Source organism: Fukomys damarensis, unplaced genomic scaffold (genome assembly GCF_012274545.1).
Source record: "Fukomys damarensis isolate Sample0158 unplaced genomic scaffold, DMR_v1.0_HiC HiC_scaffold_24, whole genome shotgun sequence".
In the NCBI taxonomy this organism is placed as follows: Eukaryota; Metazoa; Chordata; class Mammalia; order Rodentia; family Bathyergidae; genus Fukomys; species Fukomys damarensis.
Window position 1 is genome coordinate 65,244,344 of NW_022900936.1, and position 17,899 is coordinate 65,262,242.

Consider the following 17,899-nt stretch of genomic DNA (forward strand, 5'->3'; position numbering starts at 1 on the left):
AAAAAAGATTTTTAGAGAGATGTTTAAATGAACTGAGGTTTTTTCTCTACTGTATTCTTCCTCTCTGGAAAGCCTGCTAATCATTGTTCCATTTCCTGGATTGATTTTTTTAATGGCTAAGTCTTTTCTTTAATATTATGTATAGCTTTATATCTTGCTTTATTTGGGGTACATTTCTTACTGTTGTGACATCGTGAATTCCTTCCCCTTTCTTTGGTAGTATGGCAGACAGCTAAGTTAGTTAGAAATTATTATTAGGTAGTTAGACAAAGCTGAGCCCTCAGCATAGAAAAACAATTAAGGGCTGGGAGTGGTGGTTCATGCCTGTAATCCAGCACTGAGGAGGCTGAGGCAGGAAGATCTTTGTGAGTTCTAGACCTGGGCTACATAGTGAGTTCCAGGTCAGTCTCAATGACATAATGAGACCTTGTCTCAAAAAACAAAAACAAAAAACAACAACAAAAAAAGAAAAACAATTAAGGCACATTCTCTGCCTAACACTATAAAAAGAAAAGAGACACTACTTCCCTTCAAGATGAATAACACTGACTCATATTCTAAATAAACATCAATCTCCCTAGCCCATTCCCTTTCCAGAAATTCCTTATACATGATTTATTTTCCCATTTGATCCCCCCATTAAATCAATATTACCTGGGCAACTGTACTTGTAATCCTATTGTTTGGTTATGATTTTGTCCCACCTCAGGCCCACCTTGTACTTTTCCATTAGGTCTTACAGTTTGGTTTCACTTTGTATGGGCCTCAACTCATGGCTTTGTCCTATAAAACACCTTGGAAAAGTGGTGAATGGGCAACCCATTTTCCAGTTCCCCTTCTGTCACTCTTAGACAGAGCTTTCTTTCTCCCAATAAATTTTTCCCACTCTTCCCCTCCTTTGTTCCCAGCAGTCATTCTTTGATTTTAGAGAGCATGAATTCATTTTGGGATATCTAGTAGGTTTGGGAGTTACATCTGTTCCCCTATGCCAGTAGGATGCAGAACATATGCTGTGGTCTTCCTTTTAAAGATCTTATAGACCAGTCTAAGACTCGTGTCCTCTGGACTAGATGGCTGAGGGCAAGAGAGGCCAGAGTCAGAGTCCATCCCCACCCCAGTCGAGAGAAGCCTGGATCATTAAGCTGTTGTATCCAGCATAGCTTGAAGCAGGAGTTAAGTCTATTACAGGAAGAACCGCTCCCTTCAGTTCCACATAGAGTTGGTCTTCAGCATGCACTCAACAGATAAGTGTTAATGAATGAATGAAAAAATAAATGCTTACGTGACTACAACTTCATTCAGCTTGAGGAATATAGTGGGGTTTATGGGTGCACAAAAGACTATAAAGAAAGCAAACTGAAATCAACAAAACGCACCAGCCAGAGTGATAAAATATACATATCAGATTTTGGGCATTGTGGCTAAACGTGTCACAGATTGGCAAAATAAAGAAATGACAGCAGTAGAAAAATATGAAGACTAAAAAGGGAAGCCGTGATACAAATCAAATATAAATTCCAGAAATAGTCATCGATTAGAACACAATATTCAACAAAAATGTATTAGAAATGTCCACACTTGATGAAATTCAAGAGTACTTAGACTGAAGACATAAAATGAGACAGAGTACAAACAAATATTATTTGATCTTTCTGGTGAAAAAAATATATATAGAGAGAGGGAGACTATGGATAGATACTTTTCTGGGGGGGCTTGTTTTGTTTCTTGAGACAGGGTCCCACTATGTAGCTGAGACTGACCTGGAAATCACTATGTAGCCCACGCTGGTCTTGAACTCACAGTGATCCTCCTGCCTCAGCCTCCCAAGTGCTGGGATTACAGGCGTGCGCCACTACACCGGCCTAGAACACATACTTTTAAAAAGTAACTATAGACAGATTTCAGGGGCTGAGTGCTGCTCTGTAGCAGGGCGCTTGCCTAGTGTAGGCAAAGCCCTGGGTTTAATCCCCAGAACCACAAATATAAACAAATAAATAACAAAGAGAGAAAAAAATTATCCTACTAAAAATAAAAATGTCACTGTGCACAGACTTCTTGAACAAATAAGTTCTACACCCACCTACCTATTATGTAACATAATAAAGATATTTTAAGGCAGCGAAGCTAATAAATATTTGTAACCAGCAGGCCATCCCTAAGAGAACCACTTAAGAGTCTACATCAAAAAAGAACAAAACAGTGCTTAAAAGAGAAATGGAAGATGACAGAAGCAATGATGATCAAAGAACTCCACAAACACGATTAAATCTAAATAAATACTTTTGATAGAAATAATAACAACTACTTTTAGCACAAAAGAATGTTTGATCTAAAACAGTCAGCAAATATAACATGAAAGACTACTTTCTAACATGCACTCATTACAAATCCAAGAGCATTTTATAATTTGAGAGATGTATAAAGACACTGGTTTTTAATTTTAAAAATCAAGTACGTATTCTAAATATGTAAGGTCATATCTACATGGGTTTGATTACAGAAACTAAAAAGTATTCTCTAAATAATGAAAAAAAGAATAAGAAGACTACAAGAGCAAGAAGCAATTTATATATGTTAAGGGACCATTTTCATCTTCAGAATTAAGGATTATTTTAATCTTACATCATTGCCTTTTCTCTTTTACTTTCCCTTTTAGTTTTATTTTAGGGTTCCCTATTTTTAATGTTCATACAGAGATTTCTTTAATTGAAATACCGAATAGTTTCTCTGGTGTGGAAAACTATAATAGTACACAGGATCCTAATGAGACAATAATGTGAAGAAGGAAGTAAAGGGCTAAAGGTATAGGGAAAGTGGGAAGGGTGGGGGAAAGGTAATAAGGGAGAGGAAAAAAATATGAGAAACTGAAAAAATGGAAATAAAGTGTTTGTAAATGGGGAGGGGGGGAGGGGGTGAAGGGAGAGCAGGAACAAGGGGAAAAAATGAGAATCAAGACCTATTATGTAAAGGTACAGAATCCCAATGATGAATGTAACTGTATTGTATACCTAGATTGTACCAATAAACTCAATAAAAAGAAAGAAAAACATCAAGTACGTATTTTCCAAAGCAATGTAACTTTAAATTTTGCATTCAACTTGTTGTGAGTGAAAGAATGAAATGCCACTGTTCTGATAGAAGCCTGGAAAAGTTCAAACACATGCAAATGTGGAACGAAATAAGGAAGTAGGAATAATTCCAAATATATCCCTAATCGTTATCCAAACAAAGAACTAATGGGTTAAAGCCATGTTAAAACTCAGATTTAGATTGCTAACCCTAGAACTCCTTTTATTCTTTTTGCAGCCCTGGGAACTGAATCAGGGTCTTTGCACCGAGCTACATTCCCAGTCCAAGGTTTTTATACTTTGTAATATATTCTTTTCAAGTTGTTAAGGAGTTTACTTTCTAACAGGAAGAGAGATAAAAACAGTGAATATTTTGGGCGGTGATGATGGCTTTAAAGGAAAACAATCCAAAAAGCAAGCCCAAAACAAGATTGTGGGTTATGAGGTACCTAGAATCTGGTCAAGAAAGTGCTGTCTGAGCTGGTATACCATTTATATCGAGACAGGGTCTCTGTGTTGTCCAGGCTGGTTTTAAACTAGTGACTCTCTTGACTGAACCTCAAGATTATGGGATTATTGCTGGGATTATGGGTGTGTATCACCACTCCAGGCCTAATCCTAGGATTTTAAATACCTAAAATTTTAAACAATGCAAATGTAAAAGTGATGAGGTAGCAGCATCAAAACAACACTGGAGCCAGTTTGGAGGTTTGGTTTAATGTAGGTAGCTTGAGTGCAAAAAAGAAAACAATAATTGCAGCCACAGCTCTACTAGACCAAGCATGAGTACTAGACCTCACTTCCTGAGGGAGTGAATGAATCAGTGAGCTGAATGGATGAATAAATGAATGAATCCGTGGATCAGTGGTGGGACTTTAGGGTGTACCTGGGTGGTGATGGCTGGGCGGTTTGATCATATCAGTTCTCTTTAAATATCCAGTCTCTCACCATGAGGATGCATTTGGCAGACTGCACTTCAAGTTGGACTGAAAATGGGCTCCGCACGGAAGTTCACCACCGGTAAGCAGGGGAGGAGGCAGAGAAGGTGGGGAAGGGGCAGAAAGTGGGGCTTCAGTGGTCTAAAAGCATCCCACAATCAAAGGAGCGAGATTAAAAGCTGCAACTCTCAGCTCTATGCACATTGGAAGGAAGATGGAAGAGGGTGGGATGACGCATTGAGGACCCAAGTGCAAACAAAATGCCAGGCTGCATCTGGAAATCAGTGAGTGTGTGGGCCAGGCAGCTGCTCAGCCAGGCTCCCACACCTCTCCAATTGGCCCCAGTCCACCTGAGCCCCATCAGCGACAATTCTGTATGTTCATTCACTGCAAAACATCAGACCTGGATCAGTGCCCACTTGTGGAAGGTGGGCCATGACTGTACGCTCCTGCTGGCAGTTCCACCCAGGCTCACCATAGAGTGTTTAAACTGTGTAAATAGGAGTCAGTGGGTCAGACCTGATGAATTCGCTATGTGACCTTTCTGGCTGCCCAAACCTTGAGAGCTTATGTCTCATCTGCTGTCAGGAATCAAACTGTGTATGGAGATGCCTCAAAGAGCCAGGGCTAGAGGTTCCATTTGACCCAGCCATCCCTCTGCTGGGTATCTTTCCGAGAGAATTAAAATAATCATACCACAGTGATATATGCGCACCTATGTTTATAGCAGCACAGTTTGTAACAGCTAAAACTTGGAAACAGCCCAATTGCCCATCAGTTGGAGACTGGATAAAGAAGTTGTGGTTTTTCTATAAAATGGAATGCTGCTCAGCCATAAAGAATGAGAAATTAGAGTCATTCATAGGAAAATGGATACATTTTGAGGATATACTCCTAAGTGAAATAAATAAGTCACACACGTGTAAATACTGAATAGTTTCTCTGGTGTGAATAAACTATAATAGTACATAAGATCCTAATGAGATAATTGACAATGTGAAATAGGAAGAAAAGGGCTAAAGGTGTAGGGAAAGTGGGAAGGGTAGGGGAAAGGTAATAAGGGAAAAGAAAAAACTATGAGAAGATGAAAAAATGGAAATAAAATGTTTGTAAATGGGGAGGGGAGGGGGGTGAAGGGAGGGCAGGGATGGGGGAAAAAATGAGAACCAAGACCTGTCATGTAAAGGTACGAGAACCCAATGTAACTGTATGTATGAATGTAACTGTACTGAATACCTAACAGGTACCAATAAACTCAATGAGAGGGAAAAAAAAGAACAAACTGTGTATGTGAAGCATCTGGGTGTTTGACAAATCTGATAACATACCGTACAATATTCTACTGTTCATACTGTAACTGCATCCTGTCACTACTACATTTTCTCCATGGATAGTGTTCGAGCACAGGTGCTTTAGTTAAGTGTACTTTCTTTTTTTTTTTTTCCCCCAGTTTTTTTGTCTCATTATGCAGTTCAGTCTGGCCTTGAGTTTACTATAGAGCCCAGGCTGGCCTCAAACTCATGGTGTTCCTCGTGCCTCAACCTCCCAAGTGCTGGGATCACCATGCTCAGGCCCTAAATTTACTTTCAATCAAGTGCCAGACTCTGGCCCATCCTCTGCTTTCCACACTTAGGATCTCAGAAGCTCTTCACATTTTTTGTTTTGTTTTGTTTTGTTTTTTCATTCTTGAAGTTCTAGTTTTCTTGTTTATATCATTTTCTCTTTAGCCTGAAAAACTGTTTTTAACATTTTCTAGAACAAAACTATTGGCCAAAAATGTTTCCAGCTCCAAACAGTATTTTTATTTTACCTCAATTCTTGAAAGATATTTTCCCTGGATATCAAATTCCAAATTGACAGTTCCTCTCAGTGTTTTAAAGCTCTCATTCAGCCTTGTCATGGTGGGACATGCCTGTAATCCCAGCACTCTGAGAAGCTGGCACACGAGCATTGCAAGTTGGAGGACAGCCTTGGAAACTTAGCAAGACCCCATCTCAAAACAAAGCACGAAGGGCTGCTTGTGAAACTCAGTGGTAGATCACTTGCCCAGTGAGGCCAGTGTGAGGCCCGAGTTCAGGAAATCCTAGCACAGGGAAAAAGCCATTTTCCAGCCAAAGTGGAAGAGTTGGAGTGTAACCCTTCCTTGCCTGAGGTCAAATAGCAAACTGTGGCACTTGAAAACATTGTTTTCCAGAGAACGGATGACCTGATTAACACCTGCTTTCTCTTTTAGGCCTTTCATCCCATATTTCCGAGAGCCTGAACGGAATGGCCCCAGAATATCCTCAGCTGGACTGTTTCCTCAGCCAGAATTATGGTGGCAGGAATTTGATACCACAGAACCCAAGCCATCTCAGTGAGTAGACCCTCCTTTTTTCCTCCCACCCCTCTCCTGTTTGTTCCCCTGGGGTTCTGTACTTGCATTTTGCACTTGCTTGAAAGCTGCTATTGTTAGTTGCATCATATTTCCAAAAATTCTATTCAAAATCTTCCCATCATTAAAACAAGCCTTTAAATTTCAAATCAGAGGGGCCTTGGCCCCATGACTAATTCAAATTAGGGTGGACATAGGGCAAGGCAGAGTATTTTCCTGGAGAGAAGGTCTGAAGTATAGGAAGACAGAAACAGAGAAGCTCTCTTCAAGGTAAGAACATTGTAGGCCAATATCATGTGAAAATGGCAAAAAAAATGAAGGTATTTAGATAGAGTATAAATGGGTACAGGATTTATTTACACAAATTAGATCCTACTATATCATTCTGAAAAATGTATTTGTCATTTAATAATGCACCCTGAGATTTGCTCATGTGCCAAGCACATAGTTTATATTTTTAAAAATATATGACCATACAAATGTGGCTTCTATATACTAGCAATAAAAAGAAATTAAGAAATCAATTCCATTTACAATAGTATCAAAGATAATAAAAATCAAGGAATAATTTTAATGAACAACATGAAGAAATGGTACACTGAAAACTATGAAATGTTTTGCTTTGGTACCAGGGATCGAACTCAGGTCCTTGCGCTTGCAAGGCAGGCGGCAGAACCACTGAGCTAAATCCACAGTCCTGAATACTCTGAAATATTGCTGAAAGAAAATTAAAAAGACCGGTGTATGTAGATGGAAGATTCAGTGCTGGTAAAATGTCAGTAACATCCAAATGATTTACAGGTTTAATAGAATCCCTATGTGGGTGTGGTGGTGCTCACTCGTAGTCCCAATAGGAGGCTCAAGCAGGAGACTCAAAAATTCAAGCTTAGCCTGGACAATTTAGCAATTAGCAAGAAAGACCATGTCTCAAAATAAAAAATAAAAGGAGGAGGCTGGGTTCAATTCCCCAGTACTGCGGGGAAAAGGAAGTGTGATCCTTATAAAAATTTCAGTGGTGCTTTTTACAGATTGAAGAAGGAAAAAAAGAAAAAGGACAAGTGTGGCGGCTCACACCTGTAATCCCAGCACTCAGAAGGCAGAGGAGGAGGATCCTGAGTTGGAGGCCTGTCTGAGCTACATAGCAAGTTTATGGGATTTTAAGGGATCCCAAGTAGCCAAATCAGCTAGTGATTTAGCTCAGTGGTGCCACAAGCGCAGGGTCCTGAGTTTGATCCCTGGAACTGACAACAAACAAACAAACAAACAAAAAATGAGCCCAAATAGCCAAATCATCTTGGAAAACAACAAACAGATGTGGAGGTCTCACATTTTCTAATTTCAGTTTTTATTACAAATTGCATTAAGTTTATTGGTACATTTTAGGTATTATAATATACACCACATTGTACTATGATGACATTCATAATTGGGTGAAACTTTACCTGATAAATCTTGGTTCTACAGTAATCAAACCCTATGATATTGGCATAAAAAGAGAGAGGATATGTAGACAAATAGAAAAGTGGAGAAATACATTGTGGATATGGTCACATGATGTTAAACTAGAGCTCCAATACCACCCAATAAGGTGATCTCTTCAAAAAATGGTGCTACATGCACATGCCAGATAACAAATTTGGAACCTTACCTTTTCTCTTTTTTGAGATAGGTCTTGCTCTATAGTTCAGTCTCCTTTTGAGCTCATTATACTATGTAGGCCAGGCTGGCCTCAAATTTAAGGTAATCCTCCTGTCTCAGCCTCCTGAGCGCTGGGATTACAGGTGTGCACCACCATGACTGGTTTAGACTCTCACCTTATAATGTATAAAAATTAACTCAGAATGGTTCAAAGACCTCAGTGTAAGCGTAAAATTAATATTCTGAGGGGAAAATGAGGGAGAGAACTTCGTGGCATGGGACTTAGCAATGATCTTGACTTTCTTGAATCTGGCCCCCAAAACACAGACAAAAAAGGAAAAATTGAAAAATCAAACTGCTTTCAAATTCAAAAATCTCTGTATCAAATGGCAAAATCAACAGAATGAACTTGAATATTATGTAACTCAAACTCTGCAGTGCTTCCCATGTGCTGGGATTACATGATGGGCACAGGTAGTGGTTTAAAGGTATTAAATTGCTCTCAAAACTTGCACCAGTGTATAGACCCATTAATATTAAGTAATGATATGAATTCCTCTATATTCAGTAATTATTGATCTATAACTAAACTCTTGCCAATCTTTTGACACAACTCATTGCATTAATTTATATATTATGAATTACGAGTGAAGTTAGAGGGTTTTTTTTAGCTTTTTTTTTTTTTTTGAGACAGGGTCTCACTATGTAGTTGAGAATGACCTGGAACTCACTATGTAGCCCAATCTGGTCTCAAATTCACAGGATCATCCTGCCTCAGCCTCCCGAGTTCTGGGATTACAGGTGTGCACTACCACACCCGGCTTTTTTAGCTTCTTAAATTTAATTTTACTCTCATCTTGTTTTACCCATGATACAATTAGTTTTTCCTGTTGTTTCTGTACAAATTCCTTTTAAAAATGATATGAATCTTTTGTCTTCATATATATAGAGAGCTTGGGGTCATGTGTGCATTGTTTTTTATTTTTGTACTATTATTATTGAAGCCAAGGACTTTGCATATGTAGTAGGTTTTGAATAGAAATTTACTGAAGGATGTGAAAAGCCCTTTACAGAAACATTTAGGGGTTGGCAGAATAACACATGCCACGACAAGGGTTGTTAATCGCTACACCTTACATTGTACATGGCTAAGAATTTTGCAGAAAATCCCTAGCAGAATGTTAATATGGAGGGCTAGGGATTTAGCTCAGTAGTGCTGCTGCCTGCTTTGCAAATGCAGGGTCCCGAGTTTGATCCCCGGTACCGTCCCAAAAAAGAACGTTAATATGGAAACATAGGAGCCAGAACATGCCAAGAACCAAGTGAACAGAATAAAATACAGAATTTTTTTTTTTTTGGTTTTTTGAGACAGGGTCTCACCATGTAGTTGAGACTGACCTGGAACTCACTATGTAGCACACGCTGGTCTGAACTCACAGCGATCGTCCTGCCTCAGCCTCCCGAGTGCTGGGATGACAGGCGTGCACCACCACACCCGGCTAAAATACAGAAAATTGAATGTATGAGATCTGATTTAAAAATACTGTGAATGTTTAAAATGTGTTTTAGAAATTTATTACAGCAAAGAATACATTATCATTAATCTCCCTTAAAGCACTCCCCTTGTTTCAACCGCACTTATCCCATCTTTGTACCCACTTTCTGAAGCAGTTCTGGAAGGTTTTCTTTTGTGTGTGTTTTTAGTTGTGCTGCTGTGGGTGCCTTGGTGTCCTGAATTGAATCAAAATATTTACCTCTCGTGGTAATTTTGACTTTGGGCAAGGGTCAGTCAGATCCAGTGAATAAAGTGCATGAGAACATACCGCAATGTCGACCAGCCTGCCTCTCCTTTAGATGTCACTGGACAGCAGCATTTACCGTCTTTCTGATCACACCCTGTAAAGACACTCATGAAAGAAGGCTTCCAGAACTGCTTCAGAAAGTGGCGAGGACAATGGGATAAGTGTGTTCAAGGGAAGAGTGAATATTTTGATGAGGATTGGCGGCAATATGTCATTTGTTATAAATTTTTAAAAAAGAATTTAAACATTCACCATACATTTCAATCATACCACATATGATGAAGATTGAATGTATATATCAGTTAGCCACTTCTATTTACTATAACCTCAGTGGTTAGTATAGTATTTGCAAAAACATTTAAAAGGAAAATATAAAATGTAATGCAAATGCTCCTTTAAAAGTAATAGTATCATCTGAACCTTATATTCTTCCAATATGTTGGAGTGTTTTATAAAAATTTTTTTTCAGAGACAAGCCCTCCATTTTTAATTTTCTTGCAAATATGATTTATAATTTGTTGCACTATTTTCTTACTCATATTCTGTTTCGTTTGCTACCTGCACCCATGGGACTCTGAATAGTACCTATTATAACAAGGACCCATAATTGCACCATAAAAAATGGTCTGCAGGCCAAGTATGTAGCTCAGTGGTGCTGTGCTTGCCTAGAAAGGGCAAGATCAGTACCACACACACACACACACACACACACACACACACACAAGGTCTGCATTTTGACTTAGTCCTGATAACTGTACAGTAATTTGGTTTACTAATGAAAGTTTTGAATAAAACTGTGAAACTAGAAGAAAAAGGTCTGCATTTTTTCCTGCTGTTCCTTCCAACTACATGCTAAGTAAATCAATACATAATTTGACCTCATGTATTAAAAAATAAGATAGAAGAGATGAAAATGAGCTACATGGTAATTCCTCCTATAGGTTCCAATCTACCTTCTGTCTTTGAGGTGGTCATACTTTTATATGTACATAAACCATAAATTTGTAGATTTTAAAAACTTTTTCCTATGTTACATAGAAAAATAGTAAGAATTAATATTGTACTTTTCTTATTGTTTATCTTTTTTACTTTTATCCTTTAGGAATATAGTTTTTAAAATTTATTTTTTAAAAAAATTTACATATTTTATTGACAATATTTTCCCAACAGGCAGTTTATATGCAAAGGCAATTAACTTTTAGAAGATCAGTAGGGTCATAGCTAGTAAGTTAATTATCACAAATGTGATGAGTGGTGCGTACATAATGATTACTCGTGGAGTTGGTACCTGTACGAACACATCTTAATTCTTTCTTCATCTTTTCCACTCCCCCTCTTTCCACAGCCTCCGTTCAGGAGAGCCAAACGCTTTAAGTATGAGAGCTTTATTTATTAGTTAGAAAGTACTCAAAAAAAATAAATGAATGAAATAAATAATATACATATAATATGACATATGTTATTCTAGTGTTTATTATTACTCTGTTTTGTTCTGTTTGCAGTACTGGGGATTGAACACAGCACCTATGCATTGAGCTACATTCCTAGACCTTTTTAAAATTTTGAGACAGGGTCTCACTAAGTGGCTAACTTGCCCAGTCTGGGCTTGAATTTATGATTCTTCTCCCTCAACCTCCTAGTTTACTGAGATTACAGGAATGTACCACCACACCCAACCTAATACTACTTTTCTGATGTTATTATTCTAGCTCTACATAATACATTCATAAGATAATTTGCAAAGCCTGTTATAATCAGGTACATGAGCTTAAATATCACATAGATTTTTTAATAAGAAACCCAAAATATAAATAAAGAGCAAAATAAAAGATACTAGTAAATAGGAAGATAGATCTTTTTTGTTTTGTTTTTGCTTTTTGAGACAGGATCTTGTTGTATAGTCTAGGTTGGCCTTGAACTCACTATGTAGCCCAGGCTGGCCTTGAACTTGCAGTGAGCCTCCTGCCTCAGTCCTCCAAGTGCTGGGATTACAGGCCTGTACCACCATGCCCACTTGGGAGACAGATCTTTTGCAGATCAGAAGGGGACCAAGAGATGGGGGAGGAGGGAGAAAGGGGAGTAGAAAAGATGAAAAAAGAATTAAGATGTGTTATGTACATGTAGCAATTCCATGAGTAATCATTATGTACCATGAATATGTACTAATAAAAATTAAAATTGGGAAAAAGTAAAGAGACTCTTGACATTCACTTTCTATGCTTGATGCATCTCAGGTGAAGAGTTTAAGTAAGTTATTCCTCATCAGGTGCCTATAAATGTAGAATTCAAAGGCAAATTTTTTACCATTAAACATATATGGTTCAAATTATGGATTAAAACTTCTCTAGAGAGCAACTTGCCTATCACAGATGCTGAATTTATGGAGTAGAACATTGGTTTGTGTTTACAGAAGACATAGCACACATACAGTTAGCTTTCAGAATGAAATTTGTTCCCCATGGAGTGACCTTCCCTAGGGTATAATTGGGAGTTGTCCATGTATGACCAAGACATGGACAGTATGCTTGCTAAGTACACCAATATAATTAATTTTCCTTATCATGCTGCTCTAGAATTAAATTGTAGTTCAGTCTATCCTACCTCCACCTTTTTCATTTTTCAAAGTTGACAAAATATTCTTGAGCACATAATTTTTTATTTCAGCAGTGCCCCCACTGAACAGAATGCCTCCTGTGACTCTCCAGCCATACACTTTAATTAGCCCGGATGATTCCAGGATGTACTTGACACCACAGGTCCAACCCAGTCCCAGTGAGTATGGTTCTCCATCCCCTGCGTCCTCTCCCATCTGCCTCTCCTCTCCTGGGGGTCCCTTGTTTTTCCCTTCAAAAGAGTAAAGTTCAATAAAAGCAAATCAACAAGAAGAGACTAAATAAATCCCTTGCCTGTGTGTCATGTCTGACCAAGGTGGGCTCTCCTGGAATAGAACTGGGAGTTTCATTGGAAGGAAAGGGTCTCCCTCTTCTCTTGCTGTAGCACAGTTACTTCTCTGGATCTGAGGGTCTAGACTTGCTTCTTCCTCTGCCCATGTTTCCCAACCAACCACTTCATGATTTGCCCTCCAAGGTATGACTAATATCCTCCTCTTCTTTAACTTTTCTCATGGTTTATATCTCGATGTCCCCCCCAAAGCCTCATGCAATTATAGGCAGGGATTTAGGGAGGTGACTGGATCATGGGGTGCTATGCTCATTGGCGGATTAGTCTACTGATGAGTTTGTAGCTAAATATGACTGAGGAGGTGGGCCAGGACAGAAGACGTGGCTTGCTGGAGGAAATGCTGGGGAGGGTAGCTCTCCCTTCAGGTCCCTCCCTTCAGACTCTCCTACTTCCTGTCCACCATGACGAGGAGCAGGTTCTCCTCTAAGAGGCTCTTTTTCCATATTGTTTCTTCTTTGGAGCTAGCTGACTATGGACTGAAACACAAGGCATATTTATGTGTGCCAGGTTTTATGACCCAGCCATGAAAAAGTGACTAAGGCAAACTCTTTGCTTGGTTGGTTGGTTGGTTGGTTTTTTGACTTTTTTTTTTTTTTTGCAGTGAGGTCTCCCTATGTAGTCCAGGCTGGCCAAAAATTCTCAGTGATCCTCCTGCCTCAGCCTCCAAGTGCTGGAATCACACACATGTGTCACCACTCCAATGGGTAACCTAATTTTTATTTTTGAGACAGGATCTTGCTTTGTAGTTCACACTGGACTTGAACTCACCCAAGGCTGTTCTCCAACTCTTGGCAATCCTCCTGCCTCAGCCTCCTGAGGGCTGGGATTACAGACATACCACCACACCAAGCTATAACCTTATTTTTTAAACTCTTCATTATAAAAACAACCATAGAAATTGATAACAATTGTTTTTGTTGTTTTGTTCTGTTTTGATTTTTCGGTTTTTTGAGACAAGGTCACATTCTGTAATTTAGTCTGGTCTTATTCACTGTGTAGCCCAGGCTGGCCTTGGACTTGCAGCAATCCTCCTGCCCCTGCCTTCTCAGTGCTGGAACTACAGATGTGTGCCACCATGCCTAGCCTCATAATTTAATAGTTACATTGAAACACCCATACTCACCAATTAGCTTTAACCACTATACAGGATGCACTGAACTTTAGACAGTCCATTTACTCTTTTGAGATCTGCCTGTATGGAAAGCCAAGCACATTAAAGCATCATCTGTCCACTTCTAGCCACACAGCTTGGTGAACACAGTTGCTACTCAGCAGTTCCACTTCAAGATGGGTGTGTCTCTCTTCTTTGGAAAGAATTGCTAAATGAATACATTTTATTTCGTAGGAAATTTCCAATCAAGAAAAATAAGCCAGGTATAGTGGCACATACTTGCAATCCTAGCTACTCAGAAGGCTGAGGCAGGAGGATGGAAAGTTCTAGGCCAGCCTGGGTAATTTAGGGAGCTCTATCTTAAAATAAAAAACAAAAAGGGTTGGGGATGTAGTTCAGTGGTAGAACACTTGCTCAGCATGTTGTGAGGCCCTGGATTCAACTCTGAGCACCACATATGTGCATACAATCAAAACCAGAGACAATAGCATAATGTCTTCCCCCAAACAGGACATGTTGTCCTCAGTTTACTGGCTCTCCTGAACCCTGCTGCCTGAATAGTTGTGTGGGTCTTTTGATGGACACATGCTGTCATCTCTCTAGGGCAGATTCTAAGGAGTAGAACTGGTTAGTCATATGATACATTTATGCTAATTAAAAAAAAAAACTTCTGTAATGGCAAATGGGAAACACCGAAAGGCACCCAGGACTTGGAGACAGAAACCAAACTTTATTGCATGGATGGGCCTGGTCAGGATAGTTCCTCAAAGAACCAGGCAGCTGTCTTTTGTCCCTCTACAGTTTCCATAGGGTTTGCAAGCCAGAACTAAATACAGAAGCAGGGCAAGCAAGCGGTTGATTAGTTACATATGATGTCATTATTACTGATTGGCATATAGCGAGTTCAAACTCTGGGCAACATTGGCTAGATAAGAGAGATACATATTTGGAATACACATCAGTTCAGGGCAGGGTCTGCCAAGGAGGAATTTGAAAGAAATAAAACTGCTCATGTCCAATGTTATCTTGGACTGGTTTCTCACCTATATGTCAGCCATTTTATTTTTCTGTCTCACTACCAGTTTGTTTTCTTTTTTTGGTACTGGGGATCGAACTCAGGTCCTTGCGCTTACGAGGCAGGCCACCAAACCACTGAGCTAAATCCCTGGCCCTCTACCAGTTTGTTTTCTAAACATTTGCATTTATTTTTTCACTGCTTATATCCATACCAGCAATGTACGAGGGCTGCAGTTTCTCCACATGCCCACTAACAGTCTACTTTGAGATATTTACTCAAATATTTTGATTATTTTTAATTGGGATGTTTGTCTTCTTACATTTGAGCTGTTGGGGTTTGTCAAATATTACGAATACAAGTCCTTCATAGATAACATGCTATTTATCTTTTGCCTGAAAGATGTGCTTTAAAATATCCTACAGAGCAGGGTATAAGTTTTTTCAGCTTTAAAAAGTTTACTTTGCTTTCTTTTTTGAAACATATTTTGGTTACATATAAGACTAAATTGTATTTTTGCTTGTTTTTTTTTCCCCACTGGAATGATTTTTTAAAATAATTATTTATTTAGCAGTACTAGGGACTGAACCCAGGGCCTTTAAGATTGAACTATATCTCCAGTCCATTTTTAAATGTTTTTATTTTGAGATGAGTCTCACTAAACTGGCCTGAATTTGTGGTCCTACCCCCTCAGTCTCCCATAGTACTGGGATTACAGGCTATCTTCCCTTTTAGCAACTGCTAGTGTTTGTTGTGCCTTTTCTGTGTGAAGTGGGTTTTCCCATACTTTTTTTTTCTTTTGTTTTTTGGTTTTTTTTGGTTTTTGAGACAGGTTTTCACTGTGTGGTTCAGGCTGGCCTCAAAATCAGAGCCATCCTCCTGCCTCAGCCTCCCAAATGCTGGGATTACAGGTGTGCACCACCATGTCCTGTACCTTCATAAGAGAAGGGCAAGCCAGGAAGATTTTCAGCTTCTGGGTTTCTTTTTTGTTGCTTTTGAAGTTACCAGAGACCTGCCTCTTCTCCTTCTCCTGTCTGAACCTTTTCTTTTCTTTAGTCTGTGTTATTTACTTGTGTTCAAGAATGTCTTCCAGCAGAATATGAATATTTCCTTCTTCCCCTTATTTTTTTTTCTTTTCTTGGGGATTCAACTCAGGGCTTGCACTTGCAAGGCAGGTGGGATGCCACTGAGCCAAATCCTCAGCCCTGGGATATTTCTATTTGCAAGGTATATGTTTGAATCTAGATGTTCCCCCAAAGCCTTATATGGTCATAGTTGGGGCTTTTTGGAGGCTGGATCAAGGGTGTATGATGCTGGGATCAATTCATAGTGCAGTGCTGGGATTAAGACTGCCCCACCCTGGGTATGATTGCTATCCACCCTCCTAAGGGTGGATAGTCTGAATAAGATATAAGGGACAGAAAGAGGGTTGCCGCTTGTCTCTTGTTGCTTGCTGCTTGCTTCCTTTTGCTTTCTTCCTGCCGTGAACTGGCTCATTTCTGCAGAGCTCCTCTGCTATGCCACCCCACCTTGGAGCCAGCCAACTACTAAGTAAAGCCTCCTCAAACCATGAGCCAAATAAAACTTTCCTCTAAGTTTGAGGGTTGGGCATTTTGTCTCATTTTCCTCATTTTGGAGGAAAGTAACTAAGACCCTGGGAAGGGTGCTTTGGTTTATTATCTTCAGGAGCTTGTGGGACTTGACCCCACCCATTTTGGACCTATCCAGACTCTTTGAGCTCCTTCATGAGCTGGAGTCTGCAGAGGCACAGTTAGTTTCAATGCTTCTTAGAATCTGTGGGGCTTGGGCTCTTGTCTTCTCAAGCCCCAGTGGTGTCCTGAGCTCTCCCTCTGCATTGCTGTGTGTGGATAAGTGGAAACTTAACAACCCACAAACAGCTCCAAGACCCATTCCAGAAAAATAAAAACATAAGATGTCAGAAAGGACTGGTTGTTACACCAATATTCAAGTGTGAAGCTTAGGTGAAAAATACAATAGTAGCTAAAGAGTCTTCAAATACAGGAGCAAGCTCATAATAATTTTAAAAGTATACAAAAATCTAAAAATATGCACAAAAAATCAATGCTTTCCTTCTCCTTACCATTTATACATTTTTTTATGTTTTTTTTTTTTTTTTTTTTTTTTTTTTTTTTTTTTTGTGACAGAGTCTCACTATGTAGTCGAGACTGACCTGGAACTCACTATGTAGGCTGGTCTCGAACTCACAGCAATCCTCCTGCCTCAGCCTCCCGAGTGCTGGGATTACAGGTGTGCACCACCATGCCCAGCTAGTGTTTAGGGTTTTTTTTTTCCCCCAGTACCAGGGATTTAACGCCAAGCCCTTGCATTTGTGAGGAAGGCACCAGAACCACTGAGCTAAATAGATATTTTTACATCTAAATCTAAAGCTTCAATCTTTACTTTTGCTACATAAAAGTTAGACAATATATATTTAATATTGAATTTAACATTAATGAATAATTTTTGTTAAATACTTTGCTGTAATTTACATTCTTCTGTTCATTAAAACTTGAAATCCACTGATTTTTTAGTTTATTTAATTTTTTTTTAAATTTTTGTACTGGGAATCGAACTTAGGACCTTGTGCTTGTGAGGCAGGTGCAGTGCCACCGAGCTAAATCCAGGCCCCTCCACTGATAATTTTACCCTTATCTCAAACTAGCATATCTTGATCTAGATGTTAAATTTTTACCATAAACACTATGATGTTAAAATATAATACTTGATGTTATTGGGTTTATAGTTGAAAAATTAGATCCATATACTCAAGCTATTCTAAGCATACTGAAAAGTTTTCCAATAACCAGATTATCACTTTTAAAATTTAAATTAACTAAAATTTACTGAAATTAGAAATCCAGTACTTGGGCCAGAGATTCAACTTAGTGGTGCCACCAGCCTGCCTTGCAAGCTCAAGGTTCCAAGTTTGATCCCTGGAACCAAAGAAAAAGAAATCCAGTACTTGAGTGGA

General features: G+C 39.1%; 1 protein-coding gene across 1 annotated transcript in view; it reads left to right on the forward strand.

Annotated features, from left to right (window-relative positions):
• The first annotated feature begins 4,060 nt into the window (after nt 1–4,060).
• Argfx (arginine-fifty homeobox) overlaps nt 4,061–17,899 on the forward strand; it is a 30,746-nt gene continuing 16,907 nt past the window's right edge. Inside the window, exons 1-2 of the mRNA XM_033768064.1 lie at nt 4,061–4,088; nt 6,240–6,362. Of these exons, the coding sequence (XP_033623955.1) occupies nt 4,061–4,088; nt 6,240–6,362 (151 nt within the window). The remainder of the gene's footprint in view (nt 4,089–6,239; nt 6,363–17,899) is intronic.